Below are 27,405 nucleotides of genomic sequence, written 5' to 3'. Positions count from 1 at the left end.
CTGTCTGGATCCAATGACAAAGTTGTGACATAAGTCCTGAGGTCTCCTCTCCATGCTTTAACAATGAGATTGCATTATTATGAGCACTGAACATACTCACAAATGATTTCTATGTGGGAGGAGAATCAGAATAATTTTATTTTTCTATAGACAGGGGTGGCCAGTGTATAGTTCAAAACTTTTGTGCTTGCTGATGTAGAATATTTAGTTTTGACAGCTCTCTCTTAACCAGATGGGCTGTCACTTCTTGTATATTATTACAAAAACAATACTGCTTATTCAACATTATGGTTGATGAATGTCTTTTGAAATGTTGGCTGACATTTTCAACATAGTCATGTATTAAGACTGCAGCCTCGTTTCTTTCTTTTTGGTTTATTTATTTGTTTGTTTTTTGTGGCCTTGTGTTCAACCTGATGTCTTTCTACCTGAGTTCTATTTCCCCAGGATAAATGTGTGTGCCCTTTGAGCCCTCTGATAAAGCAAACTTTGAGATGCTCTAAACAAACTTGCGTAAAGCCAAGTTCTTGTGATTAACCTGGGTAAATAACAGCAGGCTGTAGTTAACCAATTTTGTTCCTGAAGTGTACATACTCTGCTTTAGTCCAGTCTGTCATTACCCCTGTATCTTTATAAATATATCAAAAAGTTTACAGTAAGCAATCCAGCTCCATGCAAAGCACTGCAACTCTGTGAACTGATCCATTAAAAAAGCACCACTATAGTGTTACTAATTCTGTCTACGTGAAGTCTTTTGAAGGAACCATCACTTTTTTCCCCAAGTACAGTGTGGTTTATGTGCTTTACAACTCATAACTAACATCTGTCTCACCTTTAGTTGCCAGTTAATGATCAGTATCTTGATTGTTACAGCTTTTCTGATGTTATGGAATTAAATTTATAGTTACAAGTTTGTTCAACAATATGGCCACCACCACTAGCCTGTCATCAATCTTTATGTTGCTTATATAATACATATATGCATTTCAGATATAAGATGTGCTTCTGATAAAATGTGCAGGTCAATTTGGAAGCTAAGACAGGCACAATATGTGCTACTTTTTTCAAAGCAGTCTCACTATCAAAGGCCTTTAAGTAATATAAAAGACTCTGAAATTCAAACTACCAGTGGTGACTTTCTCCAGCAGCATGAACCCTTTCAGCACTGGGGCAAGTACTCAACTCCATTAATGGAGTTCTTTTAGAAGCAGCACTGCGCAAGCCTCTGAACCAGATAGGCATAGCATTTTGGCTGGTCTTTATTTAGGGTATACACAACTGATATATTTTCATAGGATAGAGGTATTTTGTTTATTTATATACCAAGTTCTTGAATTATGCTGCATTTCCAGACATGTGGATTGCCGCATTCATTTCATATATTAATATATCCAAATTCAATGTAACAGTAAGTGGCTCTTAGTGTTGTGCTCAGCATGATTTGCCAACTTCTAATTGATAAGCAGAGACATAGATGAGCAAACTGTTTCAAATAACCCAGGAAAAAGTGATCTTCCCAAGGGTGCTGAGGCTGGGGCAATTCAGCACCATGAACTGACAAAGATGATTAAATACGCTGTAAGCACAGAGAGCATTTGTTGGAAAGACAGGCAAGAAATGGATAGTAGCATACCAGTGTGTTGAGGATGCTGTAGCCTATGGCAGTCTTCCCCATTGCTGTACAAGTTATGGGAACCACTGGAGGGCCTGATTATGAATGGGGGCCACAGTTTGGCCTTTCACACTCCTTTTCATGTAATTGCTAATAGCTGCAGGTAGGACTATGACCAATTAAACTTCTGAATCAGTGTGGAGGGTTGTGTTTTAAAATGTTTGTAGTACAAGTAGAATCTTAGTGACCTTATACTACAAAAGTAACAACTAGCTGGTACACTCAGAAGGGGAAAACCATAAACTCCTCACCAGAAAAAGCTTCCATTGGAGATGTGGTGTTCCTATCAGCAAACCAGTTCAATTCAAATTTCTTTCTCAAATGTTTGAACTCTCTGTTCTCAAAATCAGAAACTTACCACTGTAGCAAACCTCCCTGTTCATTACTATAGCTCATCTGATATGAGTATTTTACAGAGAAGAGGCTATCTTTGGGCTTATCATACTACAGCATGTATACAGCACAATGAACTAGAAATGACTGGGACTGGGTTTCTTCCTTCACGTCTCCTGCACAACTGAAATGTTAAGTGCCACAAATTCAACAAAGACTTGCGACTACCCAGGTTCTGCACTTTGTGAAATAACAATTTTGTAGCTGTTCATGGCTTGGACTGGAGGTCACTTCCACACAGAGAAACACACTACACTTTTGACAGTCGGAATGGAAGAAGGAGTAGCTACTGAGGGATGTCAGGTTTTCAGAAAATGCTCCTACCTGTGTTTTAGGCTATTTTTGTCATGCTGTGAGGACTGCTAAAAATGTAGAGGTTGTTTTCTAGTACCCATTCCTGAGTTACACAGCTGCTGGACCCTAACGGGCCCAGGATGCAGACCCAAGGATTTTTACTCCATCTTGCTAAGCTATTTAAGTATAAATAGAGTTGGAAATAGTTATGAACTAGTAATATATAAACCAAAACAATAAACTAAGTTTTACTGGGAAAGGAAGAAACCAGTAGGAAATGTGTGAAAGTAAAGCACAGAATTTAAATGCTTGTGGTTAAGTTTCTGTAAGGTGTGGCAAGCGACTTTGTAATATAAATGACCAAGGAAAGAAATGCTGTGCAGAGACAGGGCAGCACTATGCTTTTTATAGCAAATTTGATATTGGGCTGGACTAATAAAGCAAATGGTTCCAAACTCTGGTCTTTGTAATGCTATTTGAAATGCAGCATATCCGGGTAGAAATACTTCACCTGTTCTGTATCAGTAATAAACTGTTCTGAAGAGAGGAAAAGAATGTTAGAAAATGTAACTGAAGAATAGCATTTTTAGAGGTCAGACTGTAACTTACGAATTTGGAAATGGACCAGAACTCAAGAATTAGTGGGTTCCTGTCCTTAAAATTGTATTAGGTGTTTAAAGTCTGAGATGACTGATCAGTGTCTGATATAAAGAATACTTCTTGCAACACTGTGATCAATACTGCTTTAGCACGTCATTACTGGAAGTAAAGGGCATTATAACTTGATGCACAACAGTCTTTGTGTAACACAGTTTTTTACTTCACCACTGGTTTAAAAATGCTCAAAGCTGGGTGTGTGTGCTCTGAAGAAATTTCAGCTTCACAGCTAGAGTTAGGGACAAAAAACATATATTCACTGCTGTAATAACAACAGTTGTAGAGAAACAGTTTAGAGCAAATGCCTGTCTTGAATTGCTCACATTTTGCTTTCTTATTTTGAAAAGATACTTTCCATGCTTGCCCTTAGTTTAGAGATTAATCTGCCAGAACAGGAAGGAAATCTTTGGATGTATTGTTAGAGTTCTTCTTTCAAGGTTGATTAATATAAATGTATCAAATTCTGTCCAAGTGTTCCCACAAATGTCTAAATGTATAAATGTATAAATATGTAGATAACATGGGTAGGTGAATAATTTGGGGAAGGATCTTTTTTTCCTCCGTTAGTGACCTTTTATGATACTGTAAAGGTTTCAAAGTTTATATATGATATCAGTTATTCTGAATTTGCTAATTAAAATAATGCAGTGCTAGGATATTTTACACTGTCTTACACTACATAATGTCAGATTTATAAGACATGGGACTTATTGTTTTAATTGGGAAAGTCTGAACCGTGCATGTGTTAAATGATGGCTTTGGTTAAAACGAAGGAAAATATTTGGTAAGTATACATCAAATGGCTTGAGATAATGAACCAGTAAAGTACATGAGACATCTTGCCTCCCATTTGTTGGGTCCTCCTTCAATTCTAGCAATGTTTGGAATACCAAACTTATGAATTCAATACATTAAAAATGAAAGCAAAGTTATCACCTAGTAAACCAAGCTATTTGGAGCAGTACTAATTGCATGGAATACTTAGAACTGCCTCTGCAAAATTTGATTATTTCAGTTGTTGAAGTAGTAGTTGAGGTGAAGGAGATTCTATGTGTTTCTGGAATTTAGGTTTTTTTTCAATTTGGGCTGAAATACATAATTTATGATGTCTCCTTGCAATTGTGTCTCCTGAGACATAATCTTTACTTCTTAACTGTGAAATTATTTTTAACAAAGTTTAACTGTAAAGCACAGAATCCAAACTAAGAATTGGGGTTCTTGAATGACTGGATATGATAGCTGTAGATCAGATTCGTATTTCAGTATGTTCTAATTTTTAATATTCCTATATCAGACTGACTTCAGTGGTGTGTTTTTACTTATGCCGTAGTAATGTAGAACAAACCTTAAGTTTTCATGTTTGAGATGGTCTTGTTTAACAATGTGTGTTGCCTAAACAACTTTGTCTGTATTTGCTTGCAGGATCGAACACGGACTTTTGACATGCATTCACTGGAGAACTCCCTAATTGACATAATGAGAGCTGAAAACGATTCACTGAAAGGTAAATTTAGAAAGAGACTATTTCCTGCAGTAAATAATTGGGAAGACCTGCTTACTTAGAATAAGAAACTTCAGTTTGGGTTTAGGAAAAGTACAGGTTAGGCCTCCCCTTTTTTTTTCTTTTTTAGTTGTCTCTACATGAAGCTATTGCAACACATGAGCACTTGAGTGTGGTTTGTCTTTATACAAAACAGTGGGAAACAAGCATAAGCTGATCTTTTGTGTAAGTTGCCAGTGTTGTTTGTAATAGATGCAAGGTACACAGCCTGTAAGAATGATCAACTTCAGCCATCTTGAGCAGCAAAGTGAGATGTAACTTCTTGCTTAATAGTGTTTTCCTGCTGAAGTCATAGTTCTTTCTGCCTTGGGGAAGCATGAATTTTGTCTATGTCATTTTGAGAAGAACACAGAGAATTTCATCACTTTCTTCTTTTTTTTTAGTCCTTTGCCTCTCTTTTTATTGTGGCCTTCAATTACAAAATTCTTTATAGCATTGGGAAAGGGAGGTTCAACTGACCTGCAGTTAGGATTTATCCTTTTTTTTTTTTTTTTTTGACAAAGGTAATCTTTCTCTGAAAATATGTCAACTTACAAAATATTCAAAGCATTGTCTACATGTTTTATCCAAACCTGAATAGAAACTGCTTATGGTATAAAATTGAGAAGTCTAGTTTTATATAATGAGTAATCTATTTCAGTTCAGTGGTTACTTGTATAAGTAAATACTTAGGCTCATTATCTAACCATTCAGTTTTGTTACCAGTCATGAGACCACTAAAAAAACAAACCTGCATTTGTGGTTTCTTAAAGTAAATTTATTTTCAAGATACCAAGGCTTGTAGTGTTAATGTAATCTGACTTGTTTTAATAGCAACCAACCTTTGATAAACTGGCAATACCCTGCATTTGTTGCATTCACCATTGTCTGAAATGCAGCTTGCATTTCATATCCTCAGTATACCAAGAAATACACTTTCCTATTGAAACGACAAGGAGAGCCTGGTATAGGTAACAGCAATGCCACACGAAATAAAACCAAAAATACATTCTCTCCTTATGTACTGGGGACCAGGTAATAGCTTTCTTTTGTTTTATGTGCTGTCTGGCAACATCCTATGCCCCAGCATTGTATCTCAAATCAAGAATTGGGTGCCCTTCCTTGACTGCAGCAGCTGGGATTTGCCCTGAGACCTTCTATTCAACCATCAGGCAGGCCCAACCCAGCTTTTAGCTGATGAAATCTGGCAAGATAACAACCCAAGGTGACATGGCTGTAGAGCAAATAAAATTTCCCTTTAGATATTAATTCAGCAGAGTCAGATTCATATGTATTTATACTCAGTAACTAAACAAGGGTAGTTCTGCTCAGTAATCAGACTTTTAGTTTAAATGTTCTGAAAAGATTCTTTGCAGTTGAAATATATTTTACGTGCTTAGCATGTTTAAAGAATGATGGAATAAGTGTGTCAGCAAAGAAGATGTATAGTTGTGATACATGTTAATTCCTGCTTAAGCTTGATTGTTAATCCCCTCTGCAGAGCCACTTAGGGTTTATCTGAAGTTTTGTATGTGTTGTATCCTACTGATCAAAACACAGTAATATCAATCAGGTATTGCTCTGGGAATTATTTCTTAAGTTCTTTATAAATTATTCTGTTTATAGTTAATAGTTATAAAACTATAAAGAAAAATCCTTAAAACTGAGATGAAAATTTTATGTGGTCCTACGTGAAGCACTCTGTTGTGAAGTCTCATTTTTCAAGGATTTCCTTGGCAAAACCATTAAGTTTGCTTATAATGAAATGTGCAGTTTACTGAATTTGCTGCTTATCTGGCATAGCATACAGTAACTTAGTTGCTGCAATACACTTCGGAATGGATCTTTACTCACTAGCATCTGCTGTGTTGTGGTAATGCGGCAGTGATCGTCCGTAAGTAGGGCAGGATTTGGAAGGAGAGGAAATAACTTTAGTTAAAGCAACTTAAAGCTGGAAAAGAATTGTAACTTGGTGGTAGCAAACATATTACAAGTCAAGTCTGAAGAAATGTCTGTGATCACAAACCTATTTGTTTTTATTCATCTGTATTGGTGTATGTCTTAACACAGATTCTCTCCTGTTTTCACTTTTCTTGCCTCATCTTTATTTAAACTGATTGAAAGGAATCTTTAAAAACCTTGGACCTAGAAATATGACAAATTATGGTTGTCATTTCAAATCTTTCATGCCATTTCAAACACCTGCAGCTAAATAAGCTGATCTATAAGATGTTTTTTGTTGTGCTTTTTAAATGGGTTAATCAGTGCATACAGTGCTTTTAAACTAAAGTTGGAAGCTCTCAGAAAGGAAAAGCTTCTGGGTTTGAGACTTTAAAAATAGCCTGGGCAAGACACTAATAAAACATACTGTAGAGAGCAATCTCAGAATGGCATGGATATAATTTAGATGATCTAATAGGTCTCACTCCTATCTTGTGAGTCTCTGAGAGGCTTTAATATTGACTCAACATTAGTTTAGTATGTAACGCTAACACCACCCCCTTTCATATTGTAATAGACTTCAAGAGAGAGGTACAATGTTAAAATACACCTTCAAAACAAAGTATGGATATGATAATAGATACCAGTTACAGTTTGGAACATGCTGTCTCTTGGAAATAATTTCTATCTTTAAATGCTATGTTCAGAGCAGCAGGTTTTGGATCCCGTAATAAAATTTTAAGTAGGAAGTCTTCAAAATTTAACGAAATCCCTTCACAGTGTGTTCTTCTTGACTGAGCTGATTAGGTTCTGCTAGTTTTGATTTGTTTAAGACAGTAATAATTATGGTCTTGAGTTGTCTTCCTATATGAAATAGTGTTTCCTGCTTGAGGTTCAAAGGTGATTCTTAAGTATCATCGATTCAGTACATTCAGTTTTACCTTTTAATGCTTTTGGTAGGCATTTTACCTCCTCCCCCCCTCCTCTTTTTAAGGTGTATTTTTATCCCTGTTCAAATCCTCTTCCTTTGCTGAGCAGCTGCCATTTCAATATGTTATTTTTATCTACACGAGTGAGTGTGCTGCATGCTGCACAGCCAATGACAGCCTGCAGAAGCCTTTCCCTGGAGACTAATTGCATCTTCTTTACAATGTATTCGGCCTTCATGAGCTGAGCCTGGGATCCAGAGACTGATTTCTGAATCTGGGTCTTCTACATGGCAATTTGAGCATAAAACTGTAATAGTAGTAGATTGACTAAATATTTCCTTGTTAAGTGACACTGAACTGTCTTTAAATACTTTATAACCACAGACGGTTTTATTACTGAAATATCCTATGGTTCAGTTCAGAATATAAGGTTATTGCCTGGAAATTATGCAAAGTGAAATGGATTAAAGAACCAGGCCAGTACATCTGCTTCTGGCACTGCAAAGCACTCCTGCAAAATTTGGGTGTGAATAGCTCAGTATTTGCATGAATGCTGTGAAGTGAAATAGTCTCTAAAGAAATGTACTTGCACACAAAAAGGAAGGTTTTGGAAGTAGCATAAGGTTAGAGTATACATGCAAACACTGGGAGAGACAATTGAACAGCAGCTCTAAATTTTATGGCTGCAAAGGTAGAATGATGAGAATTGGCACCATTTAGGATTTCTCTGAGCAAGTGGATCTACTTAACTATTTTTAAAGCAATCATCAGCTTTTTCATATTGATCTGAAAAACTGTCATCTCAGCTGTGAAGAAAGTATGTAAACCTCATAAAGCGTTCTTTGATGAAAGGAACCAAAATAGTTTTGACAGTGTTTTCTGACTATCAGATAAGAAATTGAACAAGTTGTTTCTTTTCTAGCTGTATGGATTATGTAACATGTTTGTGTTAATTGAGTAGAATGGGCCATTTGGTTTCCTATATGAGCCAGAAAATTAATGAAAATCTGGTGAGAATCAGTTCCAATTTTGCCAAGGGCTAAGTAACAAAGGCTGAGTTTCCTTTTAGGGAAGTGGTCCTTTATCTATCAACATGAGCTATTTGCAAGTGTAAAATAATAGATTTTGAGTTTTTTCTTATATTTTAAACCCAGCTTTGTTTTCATAGCAATGAAGAATTGACAGCAAAGTTTCAGGTTGGTGGCTAAGTTCAACCTTTCTTCCCTGCTATTGGTCTGTATGAGGTTATGTGATGTAGTTACTGAGGTCTGAAAGTCAGGCCCCTGGCAAGCATGCACACAGACCTGTACTGGCACTGTCTCATCTTCATGCCTCTGGTGCCTTCTGCACGTGAGTGAGCTTTCACAGGGGAACTGTGCTGATCCCACCTCAATTTCCTGAGAACAGCATTAGTAGGTGATTTCTTTTTGCTGCCTTGTTTCAGAATCATAGAATAGTGAGGGTTGGAAAGGACCTTAACATAATCAAGTTCCAACCCCCCTGCCATGGGCAGGGGCAGCTCACGCTAAACCATGCTACCAAGGCTCTGTTCAGCCTGGCCTTGAACGCCACCGGGGATGGAGCATTCACAACTTCCTTGGGCAACCATTTTACTCATTACTCATTTGTAAGTTTTTAATGTATCCAGCTTAGGGTAAAATGCACAGAAACTCTTGCTTCTGCTGCACCAGGCTGTAGCCAATTTTTTGTAGACAATTCAGATTTGCCCTATTTGTTTTTGGAAGCTGTCGTAAATTACTGTCTTGAATGGTTCCTACTCAGGATCTGCTTGAATTTTACCTTCTATCCAGTAACCAGGAAAGGCTAATGGGATTTACAGACTTGAGTGGATATTAATTAAGAGTAAAACCAATTGTTGTACTATCTCATAATATTGCTGAACTGGGTCTAATAGCAATAAACTACAACTCATGCTGGTGGAGCTGTGATGGGGATAATGAAGTCTATGTGAGGCTTATTTGAAATCAGCAGCTCCCATTCCTTTTGCAATCCACTATTTCCAGTTGGGTTAGAGTACTATTAACAAGTGAGGGCATGCTTTCTTCTAAATGCAGCCAATATTCACCATTTTGGGGTAATGCTCAGTATTTTTAGTCTTTTGGTATGCTTTCCTCCCTAATTCCCCTCTTGGCAGCTGAAGTGTTTGCTGATTTAGCTTTGATGTTTGTGTTTGCCAGAGCCTTTGGAAACAAACAATCCAGTAAGAAAATGGAATCACCTGGGAAGCAGGAAGGAAGAGAAATTTTATATTAATACATACTGCAACCAGATCATTACTTAGAAGTAATCACAACCTTACACAATGTAAGGTTTTACATCCATTGGCAATGATCTGATAAACTCCCAGCTTTCTCTTTTAAATTGACATTTGCTCTTGTGGCTTGAAATAACTGCTTCTTTAAGAGATGCCTAATGTGATGGGGCTTAGGAAGGCAAAACTTGATTTGGAAGGAAAAAACTCCATCCTCCAAACTTGCAAACAGTATGAGGAGGTGAACACAGCCCATGCATAGTGAAAAGACAAAATACGCACAGCAAACGGGCTCTGTTCTGCACAGCCCCGTTCCGGTGCGGCCCTGGCGCCGTCAGCCGTCCCGCTCGGCGCTACCAAATGCTCCCCGCGGAGGTGAGCGCCTTGTGCATCCCTGGCAGGGATGAAGAGGAGTGTTTCTAAGGTGGCAGCCCACTGACATATAGATCAAAGCAATGCAGCTCAACAGCCAGCCCTCTCTGCACTGCCGAGCTCTGGCTTAGACGGGCCCGTGGAACAGAGGGAGATTGGAATTCCCCCTGCAATAGCTGCCTGCGTGGACTATCCCGAATACTGTCTCTGTGCCCCTTCGGCGGAGGTGCAGCTCCTGCGCCTCTTCTTCCTGCTCCTCCTCCTGCTCCTCTTCCTCCTCTTCCTCCTCCCTGGCGCGCCGGGCCCGGGGCGGTGTGCTCTGGCAGATGACGGTTCAGCAGCGCGAGGTATCTTTGCTCTCTTAGCGGGGTTTAGCTGTGCTCAGCGGTAGGCGTTGCTTCGTGATAGCAGCCGAACCTCTGTTGTGTTTTCAAGCTGGTGCGAGTTGACCAGAGTTGTACGGGGCGGGGGGGGGGGGAACACTGCAGAGCATGGCCCGCAGCTGCAGGTTCCAGTGACTGTTTGGAGCGGGCTCTTCCGTGAGCTCAGATTTAAAGGTCATCGTTTGTCTTGTGCTTCCTGGAGGCACTGCTGAAGTCTGCCTGCTCGTCCCTGTTTGTGTAGTACCGGGATTAAACAACAATAGGGGGTTTTAATATTGCTGTGGTCTTAAAGTCACAGGCAGGCTCTCTCTTCCCTCCCACAAGACTCTCCATAATTCAGGATTTTGATTCCTTCCCTACAGACCCCACCAGGCTGTAAGCAGTGGGAATGCCCTCAATCTGGTTGGTTTGTGTAGCAAGAGAAAGAACACTGGTGTATATAGGATGTTTTTGACAGTTAAAGCCTTTAAACTAGACTGATTGCTAACTCATAAAATGCTTGACTGGCTTTGTGGCACTGTGTATCATAAGAAAATGGGGTCAATTAAAAAAATAAGAGGTTTTAAATTTATAGCAGTTGGATTGGCAGCGTTTTGACGGATGTAAATGCAACGAGGACTTGCCCGTTCTGTGGAAAAATGTATGGACTGGAACACAGGTTGCAATGAGGCAGCGTAGGTTATGATTTTTACTTTGGCACCTTCATTTTCTGTTATGAATTGGGAAAAGCCAAGACCCATTTATATTGTCTCAAGAAACATTGTGTATTATTGAGTAATACATTTGGATCCATGTACACTGATGCATATGATTTAAAAAATAAAGCAGTAGTTTCTGCTGTGCATCTTACTGTTTGCTGCAGAAGCTCATATTACAGTGAAAGCTACAAAAATCTCAGGACAGGGATGCAACATTATGATTGAATAATAAACATTTTTGCAATCATCTGGAATAATTTAGGAAATTGTAGCACAGTCCAACTGATGTACCCAAATGTGGCAGTTTTTTGTTTTCAGTGATGGAAAAAAACTCATGGAAGAAGTGAATGACTGTTGTCATTAAATTAATTCCATTGGATTTATTGATATTCTTAATTTTCAGTGTGTGGCAAGTAGTTTTAGGTTAATGATGCTGCTCAGAGTTAGGGGAATATTTCAAAACTTTGACATTTATGTGCCTTTGGAACTGCATTCAGAACTTGAGATTGACTTATGTTAAATATGCATGCTATAGTAGTAGAAGAAAATAAGGTAAGGAAACCGGTACTGTTGGCTACCTCTGCTAGTGCTACTTTGACACAAGAATTACTGACGAGTTTCAACTTTGTAATGATACCTGCGTTTTTATAGAAATACAGGTCTTGACAAAGTAGATACCAAGCAACTGGATGCTTGTTCTTCACTACTGGAGGATTTTGAGGTAGGGTATTAATTCAGCTGAGGAAGAGCAACACCTTGATTTATGCTATCTGTCTAAAACGGAGCCATTGAGCAATGAGCAAGAGTGTATTAATGTAACCACCCTTTGAGGCCAGGAAATTCCTTCCCCTGCCACCACAGAGCAGTACAAATATCCCAGGGTTTTCTGATCCTGGTCCAGCTTTGAAATGAGTTAGGATTCCTGTTCACTTCATTAGAGTATGAGACCTACGTTTTTTTTTGTCCAGTCTTAAAACATTTCTTGCAGCCCCTTGCCATGCTGTCCCATCTCCAGAGCCTGTATGGAAAATTAAATGCCTTTCATACTCCTTAGACAAAATGCTTCTTAGGAATGTATGCTGGAGATTATGTGGCAGAGATTTTTAAAACACAACAAAGCACTGAAATACTGCTAAAAGTTTTGATGTCTAAGTCAGTGATTTGATCTTCAGAAGTATTACAGCCAACAAAGCCATGCTGAATTCCAGGACAGCCACCTGATCTGATTAAAACCTTTCTAAGTTTTTTTGCTTTCCTTTTTTTTTTTTTTTGTCTTTGTTAAAATAATTCTATCCCTTTTTGCAAAAGTGTGTTTAATCTTCTGCTTTGTTTAGTATCACTGTCCACCAAGTGGGTTTGGTTTTGGTGGTTTTTTTTTTCCTTTTCTGAGTTCTTGCTTTGATAATCTCTGGCCATTCTGGATCATCTTCAAAGCACTCTTTAATTTGGAGCTGTATTCCATGAGTAGTGTCTGTTCCTTATTTTAGAAGACAGAGAGCTTGCCAGCCTCCCCTCCCAGACTCTATAAACTACCTGTATTTGGTCTTTTTGCTCACTTTGTTCACTTTTTTCCTTGATGTTAAATTGTTAAGTCTTTGAGTCTTTTGTTAGCCCCGGTTTGCATATTCCCATCGTGTTGATCAGGCTAGAGGTGGCATGAAAGGAGCAGAAGGAAAAGCCTGAAGTGCTTTTCTTAAACTTGGAGATAAAGAAGAAATGTGAGAATGGGGATGAGTTTGGAGAAAAGATAAGGAGGTGACAAATGAGGTGTAAGCATAAGATAACAAACTCCTAGGAAAGTCATACAGAGAGTTTTTAGTAGTGGGCAGTCTTTGCATATGCCGAGGAGTGACTGTGCAGCAGCCTGAAATTTGCATCAGTTACTTAAAGATACTTTGAAATCAAAATGTGATGTATATAGGGTTTGTGTATGCAGTGTCTACTTACTTTAGTTCAGAATTAGGTAGAACGAGTACTATTGATGGGACATATCTGAAAATACACCTTGCAATAGATTTAGCCATACTTGGCTTAATGTATTGTTTGTTGGAATGCAGATTGGTGGTGCTAGTTTTTTGATAGTTGGACTTCCAGGTGAGCGGGACAGCCACTTACTGTCTCTAAATATGTAAATGGCGAGCGTCTTTAGAGGTAGTGGTATCCTTTCAGCTTCAATTAGAAATCCTGTTAACAGGAATCCCAGCTCAGCCATCAGATTGGATAGGTATTAGAAAAAAGTAAATTTTTGTGGGTAGAATGTGGGGATAAATACATAAAACAATTTGTGATACATTAATAAATTCCCAGTAACTTACAGTGGCGTTACATACAATTCTTCATGTTGTCATTAGTGTCATTGCACAAATGCTGAGGGAGGTGTGGATAACTTTCTGAAGGCATTCTAAAAAATGTCTTGGTTGTTCGTGTGTCATTTGAAATTGCTAGAATAAACTGTTGATGTCTGACCCCATATAGCATTTTGAATCTAGGCAGAGGAAATGAAGTGCTGCCTCTTTTAAAACAGTTTTCTGTTTCTCCTCCCATTTGGATTGGGGGTGGGGAAGTGTATAATACTGGGGTTTTTACATATATTACTGGGAAAATTAATGTCTTTTCTGTGTTCTTTTCATGTAAAAATGAAAAATGGGGAAATGCTACCCTGCAGAGACTTGAGCTTGCTTGATATTAATATTTCTTTATTGTTTGGGAGTGAAGCCAGAGGATGCTTAAAAAGGAACAAAGCCCTCATGTTGCATTCCAGGCTGTCTTGTGATCATTCCTTCCACAGACAAAAATAAGTTGCTTTGAACCTATTATTGTACTTAAGGAACTCTGGGTTTAAATCTTGCAGCATGGGAGTATATGCCAGTGTAAATCCAGCTCTTGGAAGTCACGTGCAGGAATTGCATTTTGGGTTATTTCATTAACCATTTCATTATTTGTTAAAGTATGGGCAGAATTCATGGTATAGATATGATGGCATAATCAGATACCAGCATCTCTTGAGGTGAAATAGTGTTTATAAAGAGTCCAGGAGCACAGTGCATATGAACCATGACTGGGAATGGCAGGTTTGTGAAGTTCTTGCTCTTTTTTCAGATGTTTTAAGAAGTTGCTCAGTAAGTTCTGTAATAGGCTCAATAAATTGTTCTTGTCACTTAAAAAGCCCATCTAGGAATATTTAGCAATGACATTCCATTCTTTCCTCTTGTCAGAAGGTCCATCATTAGTATATATTTGGAATTTACTGAAGTTGCTACATTTGAAATAGTTTTGTGGCTGAGCACCTGATTTGCTCTTTGCTTGCAAAGCTGTGTCATGCTTTTCCTTCTCCCAGTTGCAAACTCTGCCTTTCTTTTTCTGTTTTTAAAATTAATACAGTAATAGTTTAAGTGTTCAAAAGATCAATGGTGCCAATTATCCCATGGCATAAACTGGAAAACGTATTGATGGAAAAGACTGAATGTTTTTGTAACTTCTGTCTATTCTCCACTAGTCATACATTAGCGTCAAATAAAACTCCGTGCCCCCAGCAGTAGGGTGCCTGCTTTTCCAAAATACATGTATAATTCCAACTAATATCCGTTCTTCAGCAGAGGGTTGGGCTTCGTTGTATGTTCTTCTGCTTTTGGTTTCTTATCTCTGACCTGTGGGGGTTCCTAGAGGAGGAAAAAGTTATATTCAAATAGGTATGATTTTGAAGGGTTTCACTTCAGTGGATTTGCAGTGAGCCAGTGTAACATCATTGGAATTATAGAAGAAGTATTGATACCTTGTAGATAAAGCTATGGCTATGTTTGGGTTCTATAGCAGCTTTGTTTAGGAGATTTCTCTGTATTCTTCTGTTTGATAGCGAAGAATACTTCAAAGTCAGCTTTGAAGCTTCTGTGTTTTTCAAAGGAGTGAGACTGAGTTTGGTTTGTCACCTTTCCCGGGTAGCTAAGTGGCTGTTGAAATGTATGAAAGAGCGTCTCTTGGGGTTCAGTCTGCCTGGCACTGTATTAGTGTGTCAGGCAGACTACGTGAGAGCATCAGCAGGGAAGGAATAATGATGGCGGTGGTTCTTAAAGCTCTCACACAAACTACACTGCAGTCTTTTCATAGGTAGCCTTTTTTTCTTTTTCCCATTTTTTTCGTTTCCCCTTCAGACTCACACTTAAAACAGCTTCCTGGAAGAGTGTCTGGGACTTTTTGTCTTGGTTTCCCAATCTGGAAGGTTAAGCTTGAGCTTCTCACATATGTGGATTTGAACGCTTGCTGGGCTGGCTGAGCTGGAAGCACGTTTGCCTTTCTGCCCTGGTTGTGCAGTGGTGCCACTACAGTTGGGTTTGTGCAGTGCATTGGAATGAGAGCCATTACTGCATTTTCTGCGTATAACTGCATAGCCTCTTCAGGTAGGCAGTTTTGTTTTGGGCAGGTTAAAGCCCTAAGAACTTGGAGCTCATTGCACAAGCCTTGGAAACAGTAGCTTTCGCTTTCACTGGTTCTCAGCTTCTCTCCCCATCTGTCCTCCCTGGTTGTTTGATGTATGAAGTGAACAATCAAACTATCAGAAGTTGCTATGCTGATAATCCGCTTTGTGCAGTGTGTAGGGTCTACGTTTTTACCATGTGAACCCAATTAATTCAACATAATCGCAGGTAAAACAGAGTTACCATAAGAAGAGCCAGAGCTAAAAGACTTTTGTATGTAGATTCTCCTCAGGGTTTTAGAAGAAAAGAAACCTAATTAGTTTTTTATAGGTTGGCTGTAGTTTGTGGCAGTGACCTAGAATTTAAAATGACAGATTCTAGTCAGACCTGCACTCAAATGCTACAGAATACCAGAAACTGCATTTTGTTAGTGTTCTTGACAGAAGGAATGGGTAAATACTTCTCTTCAGGCATCTGGTTTTATTTGAAAGCATAATGCTTCCATTTACAATAGTACTCTTGTTTTTCAGCATTTGTTTGGACATTTTGAACACAAACTAGCGCTATATTTCTCATAAGTTGACTTTTTTTTTTTTAACATTGTGCTGCTTTTAAAATAGGAGGAAAAATTGCAGGTTTTGGCATCTCTGTGGCTTAATTTTGCAGGATCAGTACTACAAATGTGTTAATCCTTGATTTTACTGTGCAGCCAAATGTAGTCTGCTTTTCTGATTTCATGCTGACTTTGACATTGCTGAAAGTGTGGTAAATACACATTCTCCAGATGTATATATAGATAGAGGTGTTTAATTTTTGTAAGATTATTTTAGATTAAGAAAATACCATCTGAATGCTTTAAATTTTGATCAATTTATTCTGTATTGGCAGAATTTATCCTGGATCAGGTATCACGTGTCTGCCATTCTGCTGTGCAGTGACTGTTGTTCCACAGTCAATGTATCATGTGTGGGGGGTAATTTGGCAGAAGCAGGATTATGTGCTTGAACTGGGCAAGAGTTTTGCACACATGGACGTGTCTTATCTTAGCAATCATGGAACTGTAGCCTGATCCTTTTGTCCTCAGTATTTTAGAACTAAAATCAAGGAATGCATAAAATACTACTTTCTTTGCCTGTCATGCAACATTTTCTGGTGCTATATGCTTTCCTGTGGAAAATGACATATAAGACTTAAGTTTTAAGGCTCTATTAAATAGGAAGTATTTGTGTATACTTCTTATTATACTTAAATAGGAACCTTTGTGTATAATACATATGGGTAAATACAATTTCTGTATTGTAATTTGAGAAAGTATATATACTTCTCTGAAAATACCTGCCATGGTTTCCGAGTTGCTCCTTTATGCACAGATATAATTTAACCAAAGGTAGGTTTGATTATAGATGTTCTGTATCATTTTAATTTTTCTGCTTTTGATTTGGTTAAGGATACAATCAGATTCTTCATTAGTGATGACCTTACAGGACTTCTTGTGAAATGTACTGTTACCTGTGGTAGAAACACTTGGTCCATGCATTCCATTTGCAGTGCATTGTGAAAAATTAAGTGATGATAAAATCAAACTCTGGAGGTACAATCAACCCTGCTGGCCCTCAAGTAATAGCAGGGGGAAAAAGGTAGTATTTTAATGGCCTTGTGCACAGCATTGTCAATCTTGCTACAGTTACAAAATATGGTTTAGTGCAGAATAATTTAGAAATAAGGCTTTGCTGTTTTGAATGGCAAAACCAGATTGTACTTCTATTATTTTTCTGTAACTTATAAATAAAACTCATGAAAGCATACATGTTTGCTATAATAGATTCAGGGATATCTAGCTCACATTTAGAAATAAACCTGTGAAACTTTGGTACTTTGCATCTCTAAAAGTTAAGTTCTTCTAAGTGAAATAGAAGACAGATCAGCACCAAATTACCTCCTGTCTTGTGTTTATGAGAAGAAAATGATTAGCAGGGTAAACAGTTTCTATGTTTGTGTATTGATTGTATTTGCCTTCCACCATAAGAAACTGGCTACTGTGGAGCCTCACTGATGAAGCTGGTTTGGTTTGGTCTTTGAGAGGAAATACATGAGAGCATTTCCATGACTAATATGTAAAATGGCAGTATGTTATTATATTCACCTCTGTGCCAAGGTAGAGGCCAGAATCCCTGTCTTGAGGAGCTCTTGGAGTAAAGACATGAATTAGGTACAGAACTGGACAGGTATTACGTCAATCTAGGCTTTGTGTGCTGAAAAACGATAGTAAGGTAGTGAGAATGAAGGTATAACTGTAATTTAACTTTGAGCATTCTGTTCCTCTGTCCATTCCAGGTTTCTGTGATGTTTCTATTAACTGTGCATGCTTGTATAATTCTCCTAGTTGTAATGTGGTCTTAGAAAGCTGGGATGACATTCACTGGAGATACAGATCTTGCTTGCTGGTCCCTTTAAACAGTCTGCTCTTGAGCTGACCTTTTTATGTAAATCTTCCACAGTTAATGGCACAAAATAAACCTGAAATTGCTGCTACCATCCTGCAAACTGGAAGGCAGCAAGAACAATTAAAGAGCATTTCCAGGACAATCTTCTTGTAAGTTTGGGTTTTGAGTGATTTAGGACTCCTGCATACATTTTTTCTGCTTCTCCAGCAGAGTATCATAGTCATTGGGAACTGTGTACTTTATGGAACAGCACATGTGATTTACACAATGTGCTGACAGTCTTTTTGATGCTTCCTATAGAAGAAGAAAGCTCAACACATTTAATTGGAGCTATGTTAAACACAAAAGATGTCATTTCTTAAAACAGAGAGGAAGATGGCCAGGGGCCCATTATATGTCTCAAATGAAGAGAAGGCACAAGAATTTGAGTGGGTTGCTTATTCACTAAGTTCCTTAAAATGAAAGACAGCAAAAGCAGCAGATTTTTGCAGATCATTAGCTTTCTGTATGGATTTATTTTTTTTACCATAGAAACGAGTGTTGCAGGGAGGGCTGAGGTGACAAAGCAATTGAAGCAGCTGCTAACAGCATTTTAAATTTCAGACTAATTTTATCGGGAAATCTCTCTCCATAGGTTATTAGTGAGCTGTTGAAGTGGTTGCATAAGCGCTTTGTGTTCTTTAGGTTCTGTAACATAGCAGTTACCTTAAGATGACATTTATGTTGCAGCTTAGCTGGGGTACTTCTATAGCAAAGATGTCTCTTAATATGAAAGTATGAAAGCCAGAGACAGGATTGGTAAGTCACAGTTAGCTGTCCTTCTGGCCTGCCAAAAGAACATTCTTTAGTTTCCATGTTGTGTATTACATTGTGTGAAATTAATGGTGTGTGATGAGCTCTGAATTCAGTGAGCAGAGAAAGTTTGTATCTGTGCTGTACTGGGGTAGTTTATAAACTGTGGCTTCTGAGAAATGTTTTGAAATGTCAAATGTTGGTATTTTGTGGGTTAGATGAAGCAAATGCAGAAAAACAAGCAAATTAGGAAGAAAAAAAAAATCGTAGTATTTAGTTCTCAAAACCTCTTCTGTAGTATTTGGCACTCAAAATACTTCCTAGCTGGTGGCTGAGCTTTTTTTGTCATTTTCCGCACTGGTAAAGGAGAAAAATCCTATTGCCTTGGGTGACACAGGTGGCAAAGCAGTGAGGAGCCTGCTGACCTAAATTGTGGTCACAGATCCACAGTGGGAACCGTATCTGTGCTGCATGCTTTGTTGCCAAGAATGGGTGTACCAAGTGAAGGCATTTGTGTGGTTTTGTTAGTAATTTAGAAACCACAAGCAAGTTTTTTATGGCTTTATAGGCAGAGCTGTTTTTGAAAGTGCTTATTCTAAACCATGCCTGCAAAGGCTTCTGAGCTTTGTCAGAAACGCAGTGAGATTTGCTGATGGCTTTCTGTGAGAGACGAGTTCTTTGAAACTTTGTACTTTGAGGACCATATGTGCATCTCAAATTTATAAATCAGAATTACCCTGGAAAAATTATTGTAAAGGCCTTTGGCCTTTAATATTCTCCCATATAGCCAGTGCCTGTGTGAAAACTCAAGAGCATATGCTTCAGTCTGAAGACTAGGGCTTTGTTATTTTGTATTCTTGGTGTTAATTATAAGTATCAGCAAAAGATCAGAGAATAAAATGAATGTACAGATATTAAATAATCATTAAGCAAATTGGATTGATATAATTTTTATTTTGAAAGAGGAAATTACTCCTTTCTTCTTGTGGTTTGCTAATGTTGAAATGCTTAAACCAATTGTCAGTCTCAGTTTTGAATGAGGAAGCAAAATGCACGATGTGCTCAGAGTTTCTCATAGCACTTGCCAGGAGAACCCAAGTTTTGAAAACAGTTGGCCTGCTTTCAGACACAGATTTTAATGAGATTAAAAGAGAAAGAATGTGCAAGGTTGGTTAGAAAGCTTGGACATATTCTGACAATGGGTTATGGAAGCCATCAAAGAAAAATGTGTTTTTCAGTGGTAGAACCCATTTGTTAAACGAAGTCAGAAGCAGTGGGTAACTGTTGAATAGTTAACAGCAAAGTGTACTAAGTTTGTATGAGAGAATCTGTACTGTTGTACACAGATTGCAGGAGGGCTGAAAGGCAGTTTTGGTGGCCCAGACCTTTTCTTCTTGACTTTTAAGTTTTTTGGCTAATTAATTTGCCAGTAATAATTTCACCAAGGGTTTGTGTGTTGTGCAGAGCTTTTATAGCAGCCTAATTTCAAAGCAGAAAGTAAGACAATAGGCCTTCACTTTCCTTGTGTTAGGGCTTTTCCTATGGTTCAGAGGAAGATCAGTGTTAAAGAGTATGCTTGAACTTGGCAAGGTAGAGTGTGGTGCCTTGCAGAATGAGTCAGGAGGCCTGGTGCATGAGAAAAGATCCATTTACTTATCGTCATATGCCCAGCAGAGGGTTAAGGAATAGATTGAAAAATAAATGTGAAAGTTAAGAACTAAAATGTTTTTAAAAAAGTCTCTTTGACTATATGTATATAGTTTGTGATCCACATGTTTTATCAGTAGCAGAGATGGTTCAAGGATGGCATGGTATTGTGGGTGGTGGGGAGGTCAGCTTGTGAACACTATTTTAAATGACCTGAAGTATGAAAAGGCTTGAGAATCACTGAGTTAGTATAAAGGCAATAAAACAAGGTCTTTTGGTCCTTATAACAATGATTGAAAGGCTGTTTTCTTTCTCATTTAACATGCAGCAAGGACATATGGGAGAAGGCGAGGTAACAATATTCCTATTTAATTTTCTAATGTTGACAATGTCTCATGGGAGAAATAACATTAAGTTGTTACTAGAGGGCAAACTCCAAAAGTTTAAGATTATAAAGGATCAGTTTCACATACATTGACATAGTTTGCATGCTATAAATAAACATTTGAACTGAATTAGGTAGTACTCCACAGTAGCACTATTGAGGCTGCAATGATCACAATCCTTACAGTGGACATCATCTATGTGATTTGTTACACTGGAGGGCTGCGTTGTGTTTGTGTGTATGTTATGAATGTCAATGCTGGAGTTTATTTTGGTTCTTTTGGGTGATGTTGGTTTTCTTGATGAAGCGTAGACTCTAGTGGATATATTTCCTGGCCTGCTAGGTTAAAGAACCAGATCCTGCAAGCATGCATGTTGAATCATCTAACAGCAGTGGTAATGCTGGTGAACCTGAAAAGGCTGCTTAGATATGGAGAATTGCTCCCTTCCAACAATACCTGCAGGACTGGGGCCTTAAAGAGATGCAACAAAAGACACGGGCATCAGTTCAGTGGGGGAAACCAAAATGACATTTAAGTCTATATTATGGTATGTTGATCATGGTAGGAACCAGGTTTGCCTTGCTACAGAAATAGGCCCGATTATAGTTGATTTTCATTTTAATTAAAGGTGTATAAAGATCGTTGAAATTTCAAACGAAGCAAGCTGAGCAAGCCTTCCTTTACTTTATTTGCATAAATGCTACGGACTATGGATTTTATTGTTTTGGTGGGGGGGTTTTTTCAACTTGTTAGCTGCTTGATTTGGCTTTTTTTTTTTTTAATGGAAAATGTCTGGATATTGGACTGGATCAAATTTTCTGTTCTCTAGATTTTATTTTATTTTATTATCAATTTATTTCAAAGGAAGGAAGCAAGAGCAGGATAAATTAACCTTACCAATGCGTTACTCTGGTAGATTGTAATGAATGCTGAAAAAGCAAGCATAGTGTATCACATCATAGGCAAAAGGAAATGAATCCTAAAACCTGTAGCACACCTCAGTTACTTGCTTACTTTCCCTATATATATTTATTTATTCCAAAAATGCTTCTTAAATGAGTAGAAGTCTATTCAGTTTGTTGTCTAGATGCTGAATGCTGTAACTAAAGGGTGAATTAATGGAAGAGATCAGCTTGTGTGCTCTTTATTATATTGTACAGTTGCATTTATAAATCAAAAAATTTATTTAAAATATTAGTAAGGAAATGTATGATAAAGGATTATCATAGGAGACTATTGGGTTGTGAGGGGAAGTATGCTTACAACATTTTGGCTTAGGGTGAGTCCATTAACGAAACTCTGTTGTAACATCTAAGTAAACTTGCTTCTAGGAATGACACAGTATTGCCTACTTTTCAGTCTGCATTTGCAGTAAATTACAGCGGATCTTTCTGTTTTTATCAGATTATTTTTGTTAATAGCAAGTGAGTGGTTTATGGTATGTTTTGATACCAGGTAATTTAAATGTGTAATACATTTGGCTGGTAGAGTTCTTGTTTTCCCGTCTTCACTGTGAAATTGTATCTGCCTATTGTGAGAAGCTGTTCACTGGAAAATTACGTATACAGCTTAAGTTCTAGTGATGTCTGCTGTTGGGAAAGTCCCAGGGGAAAAAAAAGGCGTATATTCTCTTCTGTTCTTACACCTTACTAAAATAAATGTAATTGGAAGCATGAAATGTTATAGAAAATGGTCAACTTGAGCAACCAGTAGAAATACTGTTTTGTTTTAAATCTTCATTAGTTGTAGTGCAGTTATGAAGCGGGTAGCGACCTTTTCTCTGAAATAATGCATTTGAGTTACTGAGTGACATTGAAAACTAGAAGGGTCATAAGAAATTGGAAACATAACTGTTCATTGAAAAGGAAGATTGCAAACAGTTCTAATGCATCATCTAGTGCATTTTAAAGTATTACTTAAGCAGTGCGTGCTTTGTTCTGTTAGTATGTTTTTTTCCTTTTTTTTTTTTTTAACCCCCTCTTCAGGTCAGTCATCACTGTTTCCAATGGAAGAGGGGTTCTTGGATGATGGACGTGGGGATCAGACTCTTCACAGTGGTTTAGGATCACCTCACTGCTTCTCCCATCAAAATGGAGAAAGAGTGGAACGGTATTCCCGTAAAGTCTTTGTTGGGGGACTGCCGCCAGATATCGATGAAGGTATGCCAAGAAAATCTTCTGCTGAAAATCTTCTGGCCTCTTGACAACACTGTGGTGTCAAACCTTTTCTTTGTTAACTCCTGAATGATTGTTTTCCAAACTCTGTGGAAAGGTTTTGATATGTAAATGGATCTTCTCATATTAGCACCTTCAGTCCATGGCAAATGTGAGATAGTTCAAGCTAGTTTAGGCTATTGTTCTGCTGTTGAATAACAAAAACATACATTACCACACATTTAACTAACATCTACGGTATATGGTGCAAATATAAACAGCATCACCTCTTGAAGCTTATAGCTATGCTGCAATCACTGTATAGGCACTAGAAGCCTATAGTAGGAAAAGTATTGCTAGCAGTTTTCTGAAGTTTCTGTAGCACAGTAATAAGTCAGTATAGTGGATTGTCAGTTGCTGTTGCATTAGCAATGCCATCAAAGAGTGTAAGCAAACCAAAAAAGGCATACTTAGCAACACCTTTTCAGATTTCTAACTGAATTTGAGGATTGGGAAAGTCTTCTAAATTGTGTATTAGGAACCCCCAACAGCATCCTAGTGTAGAAAGCTCTGTAACACCAGGAGCAGAATACAGCTGAGCACTGTACCAATATAAGTGATACTTCACATTGTGAAGTTTGTTCTTTTGTTTCAATTTCTTAATGAAAAGTTCTTGCCCAGAGAATTTCAGCTAGTGACAGTTCACATGTATTTGTAGAGAAGGAAAAGAATGCTCACTCATTTCCAAGAACAGAATTGCAACTAGGAGACTTCTATGGGACTAGCATACGCAAATTTATACCAGCAATTAGAGGTCAGAGGCACAATTGAAATGGATGCAAGAATTTCTTCTTGATGCAGTAATATGTTCTTGCTGTCTCTCCTAAAAAAATATATAACTGTCCTGCAAGTTTATTCTATTTTAGTTTGAGGTCAAGGTCACATCGTGTTTGAGCATGTGGTACTAGCATGTGATACGAACAGACATGGCTGTGTCTTGTGTTAGTCCATTCTTTTTTTTCCCAGTGTTTCTGCAATTATAAGGCATATTGACGGAGCAGATTGCTTACTAGCAAATCAGCAAATTGTCTCTAGTCTTCTTGTGAGAGAGTAGTTGAAGCTGGGTTTGGCATTAGCTGTAGGAGATACAGTGACTCCATTTCTGTGAATTAGTGGGTTATGAATTATTTATAATAGGTAGAAAGAAAGGCTTGATCTTTGACCTGTTGTGTTTTCTAATTTGTGTTCTGACTTGTCATAAAAATACCCCATCAGCTAGTAAGCATTGCTATGAGCTGCTGAGCATCTGCTGGTCACAAGAGTGTTTATTTGTAGAATGAAGCTACCTGAAATCAGTGTTCTTCAAATGTCTTCCATACAATTTATTTTAATTCAGTTTGTGCCTTTTCCTTCCTCTCTTCCTAACAGATGAGATCACTGCTAGTTTTCGTCGCTTTGGACCTTTGATTGTAGACTGGCCACACAAGGCAGAGAGCAAATCCTATTTTCCTCCTAAAGGTAAATATCTAATAACCAGTAATGTATAAGCATTTTAGAATATTTTTTCTTGATAAGACTTCATTTTAGACAAGCTTTTTGTGACAATGACCCAATGTTCAGGAGAAAAAAAGTTGAATCCTTGGGATTGTTATGAAATGGTGGAATTTAGAATGTTGCTTTGCAGTTGTTCAGCACCACAAGAATAATTCCTTATTCCTTACAAGGTTTTAACCTTATTCTGATATCCTTTGTCTCCCCATGTTGTTCTTAATTTTTGTAATAATAGTCAAGACTAGTCTTTCAAGGGACTAAATTACCTCCATGGAAGTTGGGAAGGATTTGTGCCTTATATTAGCAACCAACATGGCAGGTTTATGTCTACAGCTGTGGCTTTTGTTCACTCCATCCTGCTGGTTTATCCTTTCCAAAGGAAATGGGAGAAAGAGCTAATCAGCAAGCTTTTCTTCATGTCTCTGCAGAGGACTTGCAGGAGGCTGGGTTGGAATGTGTGAGGGCACCTTAAAGCTTGTGCCTTACTGTATGGTAGCATGATGACATGGTGTCAAGCATAATTCTGGATTCAATTATGATCCTACAGGCAATAGACAAAGGAAGTTATTTGCTTGTTTTCGTTTTTGTAGGATACGCATTTTTGCTCTTCCAAGATGAAAGCTCTGTACAGGCACTGATTGATGCATGTATTGAAGAAGATGGAAAGCTCTATCTTTGTGTTTCCAGCCCCACTATCAAAGACAAACCGGTAGGTAGAATTGTCAGGGCCTGCAGAATAATCAGAAATTGTTCCTTTCAAATGCCTTTTTTCCTTCTTTTCTGTCTTCAGATTGCTAATGTTTAATTCCTTTAAGATGTCAAATTAAGTTCTCAAAGAGAAGACCAAGTTATTTTTAAACTAGACATGATGAAATTTTTTAGTCTAATTACAATTCATACCTCTGTTAGAAAAAGGGTTGCTGAATTTTGGCATTGCTGATGTCTGGAAATATATTTATTACAAGTATTTTACGCTTATAATTGATTACAGAATTCATATTGCCTGAGTAATGTATGTAACATGTTTTGACAGAGACAAATCCATCACGTGACATTGAACTGTAAATTATAAGTATGAATGGTTTTGGGGCTGATGCAAGTCTGTTAACAGTTGGAGACCTGCTCTATTCCTGTAGCTTAAATTTGGCCAGCTGTAGGCGAATATAAAGCAGCTAGTTTTGCACAGTAAATAAACACACCACTTCGTGCACTGGAGCCTGTTGCATTGAGATAACGCTAGTCTAGTGCTCACACTTGGCTAGAACAACGCGAGTAGTGTAGATATGAATGCACCAGTGTGGTTCATACAGGACAGTTCAGACATGATTAAGAAAATGTGTAAGTAGAGGGCAAGTTTTTTTTCCCCAGAAATTTGGGTAACAAGGAAGTGGTGAAATTCAGCATGATCAAGTAGTCTGTCTTAACAGAGCTTATTACCATCTCATTTTGGGAAATGATTGCTGAACAAGTAGAAAACAAGTTTAGAAAGCACAGCCGTTTAAGAGGTTTTCTTCTTTGTAGGATACTGTTTTAATTTATATTACTGAGATACTTTGAATTGTGAATGGTTAAAAAAAAAAGGCTTTTTGTCCATAGGTTCAGATCCGGCCTTGGAACCTTAGTGATAGTGATTTTGTTATGGATGGTTCACAGCCTCTTGACCCACGAAAAACCATTTTTGTTGGTGGTGTTCCTCGGCCTTTACGAGCAGGTACACTGCGTGTTCCGCAGCGCTGGGCATGTTGAATATGCAGTCCGATTTGGGGAGCAGTGGGGGAAACAAGTTATTTCAGCAAGGGAAGTATTAAGTGTTCTTGACACTTATAGTGGGGGACATGAATACAACTGGACTGTTAACTTGATGCTTTTACTAAAAATTACGAAGCCTACACCACTGTTTGATTTTCCTTTCTGGTTTAGTGGAACTTGCAATGATAATGGATCGGCTGTATGGAGGGGTGTGCTATGCTGGAATTGACACAGACCCTGAGCTGAAGTACCCAAAAGGAGCTGGGCGGGTTGCGTTCTCTAATCAACAGAGTTACATAGCTGCTATCAGTGCTCGCTTTGTTCAGCTGCAGCATGGAGAGATAGATAAACGGGTAAGGTCTTCAAGCATGTCCTATTTTTGTTCAGTGCTTTCTCTAGAAATGCTTTTCCATGTAAATGTGTGTCATTGTGAAGACTGTAAATGTTATATCAGATTAATTGCATATTTAGGCCTAGATTGTGCCACTTAGATACAGCACAGAATAAAATGAAGGAGTGGTGCTTCTGGAATGTGGGAGGCAACTGTGAAGCAGACTTGCTCAAATTGCTTAGCGTAATGGGAAGCATGTCAGCTGCCTTGCCCTTTTATAAGAATATTGTGCTCATCATATTCTCCTGCTGCAAGTATTTGCACTTGTAGTTTTTGTATAACGTGAGGAAGTAAGGTATCAGCCAAGGATGGAGCAGTTCTTACTCCTGTTCTGCATCTTTTGAGAATGGGCAGAATCTGGCCCCAGTGTTACACATTGTGTGCTGGGTTTTCTTAAAGAGCATCGTAGCAGTGCATCATTAACTCGTTAGTGCACATTACAGCCTCACAGTCATGTTCTGTGGCTTACAAGGCTGTGTCTGGTTATTTTGTTCCTTTATTATCATAAATTAAAGGAATATGCCAAATGGATCTGCAGCTTGCTTGACTCTGCAGTCTCATTTATATAAAATGTGGCTTTGCCAGTAACAGTGATCTTCGGGCCACAATTTGGAGAAACATGGATCCTTAAATCTACCATTGTAATTCATGCTTTGTCTCTGGATTTTTCTTCCGTGATTGTCATTATTAATCTTAATTTTGTAATTACTACAGAGGAAAATCCCAAAC

General features: G+C 38.1%; 1 protein-coding gene across 8 annotated transcripts in view; it reads left to right on the top strand.

Moving 5' to 3' along the window:
- The window catches only part of CPEB4 (cytoplasmic polyadenylation element binding protein 4), a 42,970-nt gene that overhangs the window by 8,588 nt on the left and 6,977 nt on the right, over positions 1-27,405 (top strand). For 2 of the 8 annotated variants that reach the window (XM_061360295.1, XM_061360290.1), the window contains exons 2-7: positions 4,439-4,520; positions 22,818-22,991; positions 24,414-24,503; positions 25,127-25,245; positions 26,133-26,247; positions 26,457-26,638. In XM_061360295.1, the coding sequence (XP_061216279.1) occupies positions 4,460-4,520; positions 22,818-22,991; positions 24,414-24,503; positions 25,127-25,245; positions 26,133-26,247; positions 26,457-26,638 (741 nt within the window). In that variant the 5' untranslated portion in view covers positions 4,439-4,459. Of the gene's footprint in view, positions 1-1,798; positions 2,292-4,438; positions 4,521-4,647; positions 4,749-20,774; positions 20,799-22,817; positions 22,992-24,413; positions 24,504-25,126; positions 25,246-26,132; positions 26,248-26,456; positions 26,639-27,405 lie in introns of those variants that run through there. The other 6 variants (XM_061360293.1, XM_061360289.1, XM_061360294.1 and 3 more) reach the window with 6 other exon arrangements.

The sequence above is a fragment of the Neopsephotus bourkii genome, unplaced genomic scaffold (assembly GCF_033783945.1).
Source record: "Neopsephotus bourkii isolate Nb327-2 ecotype Australia unplaced genomic scaffold, CSIRO-AGI_Nbou_v1 NB_1016, whole genome shotgun sequence".
Lineage (NCBI taxonomy): Eukaryota > Metazoa > Chordata > Aves > Psittaciformes > Psittacidae > Neopsephotus > Neopsephotus bourkii.
This window is presented reverse-complemented; position numbering and strand designations above follow the sequence as displayed.